This window comes from Peromyscus maniculatus, chromosome 14, assembly GCF_049852395.1.
Source record: "Peromyscus maniculatus bairdii isolate BWxNUB_F1_BW_parent chromosome 14, HU_Pman_BW_mat_3.1, whole genome shotgun sequence".
NCBI classification, from domain to species: Eukaryota; Metazoa; Chordata; class Mammalia; order Rodentia; family Cricetidae; genus Peromyscus; species Peromyscus maniculatus.
In genome coordinates, this window is record NC_134865.1 from 38,582,828 (window position 1) to 38,597,117 (window position 14,290).

General features: G+C 41.3%; 1 protein-coding gene across 5 annotated transcripts in view; it reads left to right on the forward strand.

Moving 5' to 3' along the window:
* Pik3cg (phosphatidylinositol-4,5-bisphosphate 3-kinase catalytic subunit gamma) overlaps positions 1–14,290 on the forward strand; it is a 37,124-nt gene that overhangs the window by 11,810 nt on the left and 11,024 nt on the right. For all 5 annotated transcript variants that reach the window (XR_013044346.1, XM_076550806.1, XM_076550805.1 and 2 more), the window contains exons 7-10: positions 1,928–2,018; positions 3,122–3,252; positions 4,169–4,280; positions 5,766–5,923. Coding sequence is in view for 4 of the 5 variants with exons in the window: in XM_076550806.1 (XP_076406921.1) it covers positions 1,928–2,018; positions 3,122–3,252; positions 4,169–4,280; positions 5,766–5,923 (492 nt within the window). In the remaining variant the exon portion in view is untranslated. The remainder of the gene's footprint in view (positions 1–1,927; positions 2,019–3,121; positions 3,253–4,168; positions 4,281–5,765; positions 5,924–14,290) is intronic.

Below are 14,290 nucleotides of genomic sequence, written 5' to 3' on the forward strand. Positions count from 1 at the left end.
GAAATGTGATTTTGATTGTATGTTAATAAATAAAGTTGCCCGGGGATCAGAGCTATTAGAGCCATAGACAGAGTATGGCGGTGGTGGCACACGCCTTTAATCCCATAGATCTCTGTGTGTTCAGGGATACAGCCAGCATTGGAGACATATGCCTTTAAGACCTAGGGGGCTGTACATTCAGATTCAGACAGTGATGAGGCAGTCACGTGTTTGGGTTTACAACCAATGAGAAGGCAGAACAATAATACTATAAAAAAGACGTACAGACAGGATATAGCTCTCTTTCGGGAAGCTGGGACAACAGAAGGAAGGGTGAGATTTTAGCTCTGAGTTCTGACCTCTTGGCTTTCTCTTTTACATTGTTTCTGTGTTTCTTATTTAATAAGACGGTTGGTTACATCAACATGAAGGAACTGGGTGTTTTGCAATTATTTGAAGAAAGAATTCTGTATTTGTCTGAAACATGCCTTCCTTTCTGTTTTTTTCCCCATATGATAAACAGCAGTCAAATGGTACTTAATAGAGAAGTTTTACTTGGTGAATGTAGCTTTGGATCATTAGACATACCATTGAAAGAGCATCATAGCTCTCGCTATCCTTTCAAAGATGTGTATTCAACATTCCCTAGTAGCCAGATACACTTGCCTCACCTAGGCTCTTTAAACACTCCATTCTGTACATGGTGGCATAGGTTATGGGATGACTTGTTGGCAGTACCCGGCTTATCCCTTTACAGACATACCAACCCACCAGTAGGCATACTCCTTAAATACATCCCTTTCGGTACTCATACACAGCTCAAGAATGACTTATACAAAGGAGAAAATGATGAGCAGATAGGTGATGGAGTGATCACACGGATGATGAGCACAGAATGTGAATGGTGAAGGTATCAACACCCATCATTTTTAGACCTTGTGTTTAAACATTTCTGTGCAGACTTTAGCTTCACAAGTCTATAAGGCTGTGATCTCCAGCTTCTAGTGCCTCATCATGGAAGAAGTAAAAAACTTCTAAAACCTAATATGATTTGCTTAGGATAGACAAAGCATACTAAGTTAAAGGCAGGCCATTTATAAAATGATATTTTCAGTTTTCCTTAAGATTCTGTTTCTTTTTTTTTCTAATATAGTATTCAGCTTTCTTTTCAAGAATAGTTTGTTTTATTGTTGTTGTCTTGTTTTTGTTTTTGTTTTCTGTCCAAGAAAGATTTTTAAAAAGAAAATAAAAGAAATAATTATTTAATCTTTTTAAAGGTGAACTTAGTTTTAAATAAATCTGTAGAGTCTTTTGAATTTGCAAAGACAAGCATTTCAAAGTCACAGAAAGTTGCTTTCCTGTCCTCTCATTCTGAAGGACAGGATGCACTTTGACTTGGCTCGATTGTTGAAGCTCACTGTTTACAACTCTCTAAGCTTTTGTTCCTTTGCCCTCTGAATGGAAACAGTAATTATATTCCCAATATAAGGTTAATACAAGAATCACACATAAAAGAGAAACCAACTAATATTTGGTATTAATATCACCATTACTGAGTTAACTGCCTTGGTGGTAGCATGGGTCTTGTGGCTATCAGAATAGAAAACACGTAAAAGGACATTGCAGTTGTTGTGGGGAAACATATATAACAAAGTGGAATGTTTGATAAAATAGTGAAACATGGCAAAAAAAAAAAAAACCCTCCCCCAAGTAAAAACGCTTTATCTCTTTCTTCAACATATACCCCAGCAGCTGAAATTAACAGATTTGCAATGGCAGGAATTTTTGAGTATCAGGCTCATCAATAAAAGTTGAGTTGCTACTATGTATTTTACATTTGCTCATATACTGTGTGTAACCGAACAAGATTCCTGACTTTTTAAGAGAGAAGAAAAATGTACTGGCCAACATCTATGTATAGTAGAAATGTCTGTGTTTTGGCTCCCAGATTCTACGCATCATGGAGTCCATTTGGGAGACTGAATCTCTGGACTTGTGCCTTCTGCCATATGGTTGCATCTCAACTGGTGATAAAATAGGTATGTAGTTACATCAGGCAATGAGCACACCACTCTCTGTGAAAGAATTCCATAGGTTGGAAGTTACAGTTAAAATCAAAAGGTGGCAATGTCCCCAGGCTGCTGAAAGTGACTCTCAGTTCATTTGTTTTTGTTTTCTGTCCAAGAAAGATTTTTAAAAGAAAATGAAAGAAATAATTATTTAATTTTTTTAAAGGTGAACTTAGTTTTAAATAAATCTGTAGAGTCTTTTGAATTTGCAAAGACGAGCATTTCAAAGTCACAGAAAGTTGTCTCAGGCCCGTGGTCCCAATCATCCTCTATGCGGACCTGCTAGGTAAAGCCATGAGGAACCCGAGAACAGGCTCCCACAGGACATACAGAACATCCCACAGCAGAAAGTTGCTTTCCTGTTCCCCTAATTCTGAGGGACAGTTTGCACGTTGACTTGGCTCAATTGTTGAAGTTCACTGTTTACTGCAACATGTTGAAGACGTGGATGCCTGACTCAGGTCTGTGACCACACCTGGGAATGATCGTCCCAAGAACTTGCTCCCTTCCCTAACTCCTCTCCATCACAGCTCATTTCATTGAACATTAAGCTTTTCTCTCGAAAATAACATTTAAAATTAGACAGAAAGAGCTGTCACTTCTTTTGAAATTCTAGAATTCACATTACTGAAGCTATTACACACTCCACTCAGGTACTTTTATAGACATTTAACATTTTAGTTTCAATCACACTTATTTTTATTCAAGGTTCTGATATGAGAACTGCACAAAACATTTGGCCATGTTACCTAAAAAGGGAAAGGTGCCAACCACCAAGCAAGAAGGCTAAGCTTGGCCTTCAGAAGTAAATATCTTTATTTGTTACTCCTCAAAAGCAGCCCTTTTCTCTCCTTATTCAGGGATATTGAGAGAGTATTCCAGTCAAATTCTGTAGTCATTGCCTGTTATTACCTTTCCTAAAAGCAAACAAACAAACAACAACAAAATAACTCAGACCTTGAAAACAGGCCTTGGGCCTAAAAACAACATCAAATAAAAGAAAAAACCTCTGCTCTACTCAGCCAAGACTTAGCATCACCAGCCTCCATTGAACTCTGTGACTCTTCACATAGGAATGATTGAGATCGTGAAGGATGCCACAACAATCGCCCAAATCCAGCAAAGCACAGTGGGTAACACGGGGGCATTCAAAGATGAAGTCCTGAGTCACTGGCTCAAAGAAAAATGCCCTATTGAAGAGAAGGTGAGTTCCTGCTCTGCCCTCCCCCCCCCCACCAGTCCACTCCTCCGTCCAGCTTGCCTTATATCTGACAGTCTTGATTTCTGGTCTGGGCAGGCTCTTCCAAAGGAAGTCTGTTTCCGGCACATTGGTGAAGTCTGTTACTCCCGAAGCAGTGGTGGTTTCAAGGGTTTTCCCCCATGACACAACTTATCTGAGAGACAGAGTGCCTGGCTCTAGACCCGGGAAACATTTGCTTCAGTATGAATTACCAGTCAGGCTTTGCATAGAATTTGTTTCTGTGAAATAGTCTGCTAGCACTTTTATGGCTATTTTTGTTGTTCAACACAAAGATTTAGTTATATACATTCTTTCATACCAAACAAAATAACTTGCAATTTACTACCGTGGATCTAAATGGTAAATTACGGATGTTGAAAATGTCCATCTTGCTGAAGAGCATTTGCTGGATCCTTCACAAACTGGTTGGTTGGTCTGTCTGGGCGCTGTTTAAAGTTCTACTGCACAGAATAGCTCTTCACATGTGCATGGCCAGCAGCCTTTGGTGGGGGGATATAATTAGTAGCCTTATTAATCTGTTATACATGAAGACTTGTGAAACCATCCACTTAAGTGATTATAAGAAAAGCATAATTGCAGAAATTTCTGAGTTCTGTCCAGTTGTAGGCAAGGAGAGGATGGGAACTTTGAATAAATTACTGTGGCCTTTTGCTTCTTGGGTCTCCCTCATGCCATGGTGTTTGGGTGACTCTTCATTGATAATACAAGCAGAACAATATGACAGTTGGCACTTCCTTGATATGAAACTAGTGAGACTGGACTCAACTTACTTGCTGTCTGAAGTGGTTCTGGAAGGCATAGCGATGCTCGGCTGCTCTCTGCAGCTGGGAAGCACTGACGTTCCTGTGCTTCTCATCAGTTTCAGGCAGCAGTGGAAAGGTTTGTTTACTCCTGTGCCGGCTACTGTGTGGCGACGTTCGTTCTTGGGATAGGTGACAGACACAATGACAACATTATGATCTCAGAGACAGGTGAGTTTGCCCACTGCAAAATGAAATCTCTATTGTAGTCAAATATACATAACATAAAATATCCTGTTTTAATTGTTCCCAAGCGTTCAGTGACGTTAAACACAGGCACATTACTTTGCAGCCGTCACTGGCGTCCATCTGAAGCACTTGTCCTCATTAAACATCATCTCCCCTCCACCCCACCCCCTGGCACAGAGTAAGAGTCTAAGCTGGAGTCCAGGTCTAGAAGTCATTGTGAATAGGGACACTGGTCACTTTAGACAGAGGGTTGATGGGAGAGGGAAGAAGGGGCAGGAAATGAGACTGAGAGAGAGAGAGAGAGAGAGAGAGAGAGAGAGAGAGAGAGAGAGAGAGAGAGAGATCCAGTGGGAGGTAGAAAGAGAGTGTGGGAAGTGTATCCTGGAAGCTGGTAATGATAGGAAGGATCAACAATGTCAAATGTAAAAAGCAACTAGAACAAATAATAAAACATATGAGATATCCTCCAGCTAAAACACCCGAGTCCCTAACTCTCTGAACTTTTCTGGTTCATGCCACTTTGAGAGTGGCTAGTACCAGGCAGTGGTGGCGCCCAGCACTTGGGAGGCAGAGGCAGGCGGATCTCTGTGAGTTCGAGGCCAGCCTGGACTACCAAGTGAGCTCCAGGAAAGGCGCAAAGCTACACAGAGAAACCCTGTCTCGAAAAACCAAAAAAAAAAAAAAAAAAAAAAAAAAAGAGTAGCTAGTAATGGCCACCAAAGCATGAGATGTTCATATATGGAATTTCAACAACAGATTTTTATACTCTTCCAGGTATGGTGGCCAATGCCTGTAAGTTCAACACTCTGGAAACTGAAGGAGAGGATTGCAAGTTCAAAGCTAGCCTGGACTACATAGACTCACAGAAAATTTTTTAAGAGTAGAGTTTAGAAAAAGCACCAGAGGTTGGAGTGAATTATTTATTCTTTGCAAGAACAGGGTTAACACAAAAGAATAGTACATTTGTGAATTAATGAAGTGATAAAAGACCAAATAAATAAAAACTAATGTGGCCTTGCTGATAATGATGGTAATAGTGATAGAAACTGACCCAAAAGAAATTCAAAATGACTTTTCTATAGTACTACTTAAAAGTAAGAAGCTAACACCCCTCCTGCTGGATGAAATACAGTATCAGTCTGTCAGTAACATGAAGGACATGGCATCTCTTAAACATGATACTAATATATTAGCGAGAGTTTGACTTATCTGCCTAAGAACACTTTGGAGAAAAGTATTTTGAATGACACTTGGTATCATCTAAAGAACAAGCCTATCAAAGGATACTCGTGGCTGCTGCTTTCACACACCTGGTTAGACGGAAAATATCAAAGGCTCATAAAAGAGTATAAAATGCTTTCATTCAAAATAGTTCATTTTCAGGCAACTGCAAAATTATTTCAAAAAACCAAAATGTTAATAAGCACTTGTGCCATGTAATAATGTCAGGCGTTTTCTTCTCTCAAGGAAACCTATTTCACATAGACTTTGGACACATTCTTGGGAATTACAAAAGTTTCCTGGGCATCAACAAAGAGAGAGTGCCATTTGTCCTGACCCCAGACTTCTTGTTTGTGATGGGGACCTCTGGGAAGAAGACGAGCCCGCACTTCCAGAAATTTCAGGTGTGTTACCCATCTTCCTAATCTACTATCAAAGCCAACAAAACACACTGTAGAACTCACCTCTTCCTGCCCTTATAATGTGACCACCCTACTTCCTCCTCCTTACCTCTGTTCATCCCCCCAAGTACATGCAAAGTGATGCTTTCAGGGACCTGCTCACAAAACCGAACAGCAAGCAAAATTGTCCCATAAGGGATGGCCCTGGGGTGGGCCTGGTACTGAGGTCAGCTTCAAGAAAGGACAGCCGTGGAGATTGGGCTACTCAAGGTTTTGACTAGAAGAGTCAAACTTCAAGTATGGTTCAGGGCTCACAAACAAGTGTGAGTTTCACATGGTTTTTGCTACTGTGTGTGCATTTATCACATTACCAACAGGGAATTCTTGTTGCACATACTAGTTTTGTTTGTATGAAGGATAGTCTCTTTTTCATTGGAAGTCTCATCAGCTTGACCACAGGTTCTTCAGTGAGTTCTGGTTCCACTTGTCTGCAAAGAAGCCCCCGCAGGAGTCTCCTTCAGAATGTTCAGATTCAAACACACAATTTTATACATGCACATTTAATAATTGTGAATGAGCACAATTCAGAAAAGTTGTAAGTACACCTATTTTATAACAATACGTATACAAAACAGAAACCAAGAGTGATTACTTGAGAAGTCCCCTTGCCTTGGGTGGTCTGCCATAGCCAGTTTCCTTAATGTACCGTTAAGGTGGTTTGAGATGCACTCCACATCTCAGGGACAAGGCTTTTCTGCGGTTTCCTAGAGTCCAGCATGACTCTTAAAAGATGCCATGAGCCTTGAACTGCAAGGGAACAGCTGCTCACATGTGCTGATCTGTAACTGGTGTCTTGATATACTGGCTGATTGTCTGGTTGATAATGATGGGATACACCCTCTCTGGTTAGATGGTTTTAGGAATGTGGATTTGTGCTTTTCTCCATATAGTCAGTTGGGTTTCAAACAGTTTCCAGGAACTGGACACATTTGAGGGGGCAGGGTGGAAGAATTTCACTATTTAAAGAAGAGAAAGCACTCAGTTATACTCTCTTGAGAGTGTGATCTGCCTAGCTTGGACAGGACATGACAACAGCAAATAGTAACTCAGAGCATTAAACAAATGCATGGAATTTTGCCTTAGTCACAGGGTCTCTTCCTTCCTATAGACACACAGCCGCTTCCTTTTACCAGTGGGTGATGTTCCCTAGAGCCTGTCCCTTTTTCCAGTTGCTGATAATGTCTTTATGGACCCACACAGAATTCATGTCACTCTACCACATCTCAGCATCTCTCCCCTTTAGCTTTCTTTGTTCCTTCCTGCCATTGTTTTTCAGTTTAAAAAATTTGCGATGAAAAGATTTTTATAATGAGGAAGCCAGGAGAGGCTCCTTGACCATCCCAGCAAAATTTACCTAATGCACTACCTGGTGGGAAGTTTCTCAAGTCTGTGCTCTTTGATCTAAGAACATTTCTTCATCCTTTGTGACCAAAGCATGTTTCTTAAGCCACTTACCCCTACCCCCTCAGTCACATGGTATCCATATAGTGTGTATCACCCAAAGCACATCTCTGTGAATTGTGCTGTACTATACACATCTGTGTTCAGAAGACTAGCCAGCATTGTACACACCTGTGAGTGTCACCCACATAACAATCATAACATAGGCATCAAAGGGTGGCCTTTGTATCAGGCAGACTTGAGTATGCTTTCCAGGATGAGAGTTACTCATCCTTTCAGAGCCTTGCTTTCTTCATCTGTAAAGAAGGAACATAGCCTATGTATGATATTTCTAGGTACTATTTATTTAGCTAGTATCATGAAGAGAAAGCTTTTATTTAGCTCACAGTTCTGAAGGTTCCAGACCAAGACCACCAGCCACATGGCTTTAGAGCACTGTGGATGCAGCAATGGTGCGAGAGCATGTCAGAGTCAGCTGCTCAGCATTAATGCAATGAAATATACAGAATGATTAGCTCTGACCACAGCAGAGACTCCATTACATTGGTTTAGGCATCAGGCAAATCTCCAGACTTTGGAAATGTCTAAGAAACTGCCTTTTAAATGAAGTCTCAGACAATATATAAAACTTGACAAAGTAGCTTGCTATGGTAAAAGGGATAGTAGAATCCCACCTCTACCTATTCTCCCGCCCCATCCCCCACTCACCCTCTTCACTCATAGCAAGAAAAAGCTGACCACTAAGCAGGAAATCATCCACATGCAAAATTCCCAGTCTTGACAAAGATGGGCAACCAAGCTTTGTCTTTAACTCTGAACTTGGGCAAATTTTCTTTTGCCTTTCTTTCCTTCTTTCCTTCTTTCTTTCTTTTTCATATTGATAATTCAGGGTTTTGTGTTTCTTTATTTTATGCTTGTTATTGGAAAAGTTCTTCTACCCCAGGAACTACATCCATAAATTCTCTCAGCAATGTTTCGAAGTCTGGTGTAAGAAAGCTATTATGTTTAGGCAAACTAAGAAATGTGCACATTTGCATTTTGAGCTAAAAGTCCCTTTGCTAGTTTTGACCACATGACAAATAACCTGTTGGGCAGGGTAGAGAAAAGCTGACCCCCTTTTTGTTAAGAGTGAGGTGAGTCTTCTCTATCTACAACACAAATATGTGAGGCCATGGGACTGGGGAAAGCAATGGGGAACCAAAGAGGATGCCTGTGCCCTGTCCCACTCTCCCCTGTCCAAATTAGCAAGCCTAGCCTGGGCTCGTATCTATCAGTTACTTCTGGGATGGGCGTGGGGCATTAGGAACAAGCTATGATTAGACAGAGACACAAAACTGAGGCTGACCATTTGAATCTGTGGAAATCTGCAGTCTTCAGGGCAGCCTCCCGCAGGCAGGGGTTAAATGTGTTTTAATGACAACAGTTTCCATCTCTCTTTGACTGAGTAGATTTTTTTAAACAAGGTAACAGTTTTAGCACATGGTGACAGTTTTATATTGGCAGCAGTGGCAAGGACAGAAGTGCAGTGCTGCGCTGAGGAGCAGCCTAAGGAATTGCCCTTAAATGTTATTTTATTCTGTTATTATTGTGTGTGTCCATGCCACAGCATGTATGGAGTTCAGAGGACAACTCCTGGGAGTCAGCTCTATCCTCCCTCATTACGTGGGTTTGGGGATCAGACTCAGGTCACCAGGCTGGCAGGGCCAGCACCTTCGCTGCTAACCATCTCTCCAGCGTTCCTTGCATCTCTCAGGGGCTGCAACTCAGACAAAGGCAGATCTTTGGCTTCACTGTAGAAAATACTTGGAGGACAAACAAGTATGAAACAGAGTTGAAGTTTATTAAAGATATTTTAATATAAATTTTAAGCGTGGCCATTAAGGAAAAGAAAGGTGCTGTAGAGAAAGATACATCCCTGAGCACAGGTTAGGGCCTCTCTAAGAGCTTACTTCATTGTCTTCATATGTGTGTGTGTGTGTGTGTGTGTGTGTGTGTGTGTGTGTGTGCACATATATGTGTGTATATATATATATGTATATATATATATATATGTGTGTGTGTGTGTGTATATATGTATGTATATATGTGTGTATATATGTATGTATGTATATGATAAATTATTCTCGAAGCTGTTGTGTTCTAAGGTTGCTAATGGACCTCAAATCACAGGATGGCTCCTGAGTTGTATGAGACAATGGATAAAGCACAAGTCTAGAATCTAAACTCTAGATCATGGGATACAGGAAAGTAGGGCATCTTCATTGTAAACAAAGTCAACAGTCTTATTTAAGATTTTCAGAAAATGTTGGTACAGCAACGAGGCTAAATCCAACACCGTGCACTGCGTCTCCAGCCTGGCTCCTTGTTTTTTAAACATAAAATGTCTGTGTATGAAAAGAATACTGCCTGTAAGTCAGTACCATTCACAGCAAATATTAGCTGTGCTATAATTCTTGCTTGTCATTTAATCAGACTCTGGGCTGAGAAGTTCCTGTTTGTTCCCATGCCCCCATAATTTTTTCTCTGTCTCTATCCTGCCTCAATATCACTAGATTTTAAATTTCAGTGAATAGACATAAACATATATAACACACAAATTTATTTAAATCAAGGGCAAATGAAATTTGGATTCCTACTTTATTTTAATAAGAATTGCATTAGCTTTTTTCTAAGCAGTAATTTTTTATTAAAAGTAAAAGCAAAAAAAACTTTAGGTTTATTCTTTTGCTTTTTTGAGACAAAGTCTCACTATGTAGACCAGGCCATCCTCGAATTCGCAGAGATATGTCTGTCTCTGTCTCCCAAGTGTTAGACTAAAGGCATGCACCATCATACCACCTAAAAGCAATTTTCTTTTAAATATCAGACATCTAAACCTCATCCTATCTTCCAGAGACAATACTGCCAGCATTTCAAGGTTTTCCCATCATTTATATTTATCTTTTCAAAGGTTGTGGGTAAGTTAGAATTTGCTTTAAAACTTAATGTAAGAGCCTGGTGGTGGTGGTGGTGGTGCACACCTTTAATCTCAGCACTTCAGAAGCAGAAGCAGGTGGATCTCAGTGAGTTTGAGGCCAGCCTGGTCTACAAATTGAGTTCCAGGAGAGCCAGGGCTACCCAAAACCCAAAACCCCAAAAACATAATATAAGAAATAGACATGGTTGGTTAGGGCAGAAGAATAATAGGTTTGAGGTCAGCCTGAACTATCTAGACTATTTACCAAGATCCTGTGCATATGTGTGCCTTCCTCTGCGTGTGTGTGTGTGTGTGTGTGTGTGTGTGTGTGTGTGTGTGTGTGTGTGTGTGTGTGTGTGAAGCAAAGCATCCATCTACATCAGAGAGCAGGCTATGGGATACATTCCTATAGGACATGTTCAATACAAGTTCATTTGGGAGCATGAGCAACTTGATCTCCTATGGACAGACCTATAGAAAGGAAGATGGTCTTTGCACATTGCAGGCACTGAGCAAATGTGTTAGATAAAGCTGGTCATCTGGAGAGCCAAACAGCACTCATTTGTGCAGAGAAGATGGTTTGAGGAGTGTCCCTAAAGGCACCTTCCCCCAGATGTCACTGTTAAGAAGCATTTCCCAGGAAGCCCAGAGTTTGTTAATTGGATCGACATTGATTGAAGTTTTCTTGCTAGTGTTACCAACCAATCTGCCCTGTTTCACCTACCTGCCATCTTGCCCCAATATCAGAGTGCACCAGACCTTCAGCCTACAGCTGCAAGCACATGGCCTGACTCAGGAAGTTGCTAAGAACCTGGAGGTTCCTGACTGAAATCCTATCTGCAAGAGTCAGGCTGACTGGCTCCGGGGTTGTTCTGTTTCTGCGTCAGCATCTCCACCAGAGGCACCTGCTCTAGGAGTGGACGGCTCACTTCTTGCTTTGCTTCTCTGGAGACACAACTGTCTTCCCCAAGCCCAGCCACAGGCATCATGGAGACCTTACCCTCTGATGGTCTTCTGAGTGGTCATCTCTTACCCTTCTTGGACTTCCTTTCTTTCCCATGGGATGTCTGACCTGTGTGTGTCTGTTGCCTGATGACTGCACTTCCCCAGCCCCTACCCCATCCTGTTGTCATCGAGCTGCATTCACCCTACGTAAGACAGGACATGGACTCAATATGCACTTCCTAAGCCCCTGCTGTGTGTGCTTCAGGGCACTGAGCCAGGCCACTATTGTTCTTGAAAGGCCATAGGGGGTCTGCCCAGTTTAATCTCATTCAAATATTCTGCTCTCTAATTGCTTATGATTTTAAAGCAGTTAATCTTGCCCAAGACCTAACTTGGCTTCTGCATAGAAATCTTTCAGCCATTTCACAAGGGCAGATTATCTGTATTGTGTTGAACATTGTGCTGGGCACAGGTGGTCCAAAGCAAAGGCACGGGAGCCTCAGAAGACAGGCTGGCACCACTCCATGCTAAGGAATACTTTGTGTGAAGAACGCACTGAGAGTGGTTTGCAGAGGAGCAATTAATCCTGCCTGGAAGACAGAAGAGGGTTATTCCTAGAAGGAAGCTTTTAGGAGTGAATTCAGTTTCATCTTATCTGGTAGATGCAGTGAGGGAAGGAACATTCAAACAGAAAAAACATCATGAGCAAGTACATACTTGGAAAAGTACACACAGTAAGTATTTAAGAATAATAAGTACAACTGCTGAGTCAGGGTGCAGCACAGGTCTCTGTGGAGTGAGTCCTGGAATCCAAGCCAGGAAAGGAAATGCGTGTCAATTGAAACAGGGCCCTGGGCTGGATAAGGAGGGGAAGAGCAGAGCAAAGAGAAGTCATTTGGAACACAATTGGTCAAGAATGAATTACCCTAATTAATGCCTAATATGGATCAAGTAGGAGATGACAAGTGTACCTATTACATTAGATGGACAGAGCTGGCAATAGATTCCTGTGCAGTAAGTATTTCCCATCTCTCCATGGAAGATGCATGCAAAAGAGGGTAAGAGTTTGAATATGTTAATATGGTATCTCCCTCAGACAAAGGAGATTTTCATAGTCTTAGGACTTGGTTTATCTGTTGAACTTAATCTGGAAAATATACAAATCTAAGAGTGAAGGCCTGGCATTGAACACCCATAAATCTGTTTATGGCTTATTCTACCCACATGGAATATTATTCAACACCCAAGATATTAGAGTTCCAGTATTTTTAAACACTACTCAGCATGTCAACAAAGTCATTCTCTAGATGTCTAGTTTCTTTTAAAGGATTGCTGTGTCTCTGTGGCAATACTATGAGGTATGTGTTTCATTATCTCCCGAGTGTGCTCTCTACAATAATCCTCTGGGGAATTTCCATTGGCCACGGTTTCTATAAAAGCACTGCTTCTTATAAATAAGGTTTGGCTTTGTTTTAACTTCTCAAAGTTGGATGGAGAAATAGATTAGATAGTCCCTTTGGCTAGAGGTGTAGTTGAAAATCACTTGGTGTAAATATATGGGATCTGTGGGAGTTCTTGTTTTGTTTGTTTTGTTTCTTTCTGTGGCCTATTAAGAGTTCTTCCCCCTTTCCACCTACCTTTGTTACATTATTTGTGCTCTTATATATCCAAATACATCACCTCAAATCTTTTTGGTACAAGGCTGAAAGATACATACATAACACACACACACACACACACACACACAGAGAGAGAGAGAGAGAGAGAGAGAGAGAGAGAGAGAGAGAGAGAGAGAGAGAGCGCTAGTCTGAGAGTCATGTTCAAGTCCGTAAATATAAAGCTACTGATTCTATCTCAATAAATGAACTGCCAAGGGTCAGACACTCTCTCCGTTTCAGACTCACCACAGAGTGCTTCTTCCTGCATTGTTAGGTCTACCGGTCAACAATCTTTTCTGGTTTGTCAAGATAAGTCCTAAGAATCTTGTCTGGCCAATGCAGTGACCTTTATTTTAAAATATATATAATGTATGCCTTGGACTGGACTATTTTTCTCTACTGTGTCCCTTTGGCAGGCAGAGACAACATTTTTTCGTTCAGTGATGAACATTTGTCAGTTCTTCCCTCCCATCCCAGCTTCAGAATCTCGCCCTGGAGTTTCTGTTTCATGGTTCTGACGTCAGTTGTTTACTTCAGTGAACACGTACAGTTCAACTCTGGGGGAGAATGGAGGGTTTGGGTTGTTAGAAAAAGTATCCATATGACCTTGAACAGTCTAGAACTACTCTTCAGTGGTTAATAATTAGTTGATGGTATGTATAAAATCAGTTGGGTTAGTGAACCAGCAGCTGGGGTGATTAATAAATCAATGCAAGGTTTAGGTTCTGAAATGGTAATGAATTTCTTTGTTTCCAAGATGTGTGGAGGTGGTAGCCTGTAAAAACATCTCTTTCTTCAGGGTTTAGATGCTATAATTAAGGCATTTAAACAACAATGAAAACAAGAGCACATGTCCTATGCAGGCCCAACCTGTTTATTAGCTACTAATGGAGTGCTCCAGCTGATGTCCTCAGTGGTAAGGAATGTTTTCCACATACACAAGTCTTCCAATCAGACTCTTCCTTCTTCACTCAATAGCACACAGCCTCTCACAGGCAGATGAGAAGAACAGTGTTTGAGTCCTGAAAGAAAAAAAAACTCACTTTCAACAGCCAGTAACTTCTGTGTTCTGGGTTTTCCCCTGAGCTCCCCAGCCACATCCTTGTACCCACTCAAGCCACAGTCCTCTGGGCTGAAGTAGTGTGACCAGGACACGTTCACAAGCATTGTCACTGAGTACAAATGACAGAAATGAACCTTCTGGGGCTTAGGTGGGTGGAGCAATATCAAACCATGACCCCCAAAGCAAAAGAACCAGCTGTAGATGCCCAGTGTGTGACATCCTATGTACCCTTCCTCAGTGGGCCAGTTTGAAGGCAGCCCTCCCATACACATTGTAAAAAATCCTAA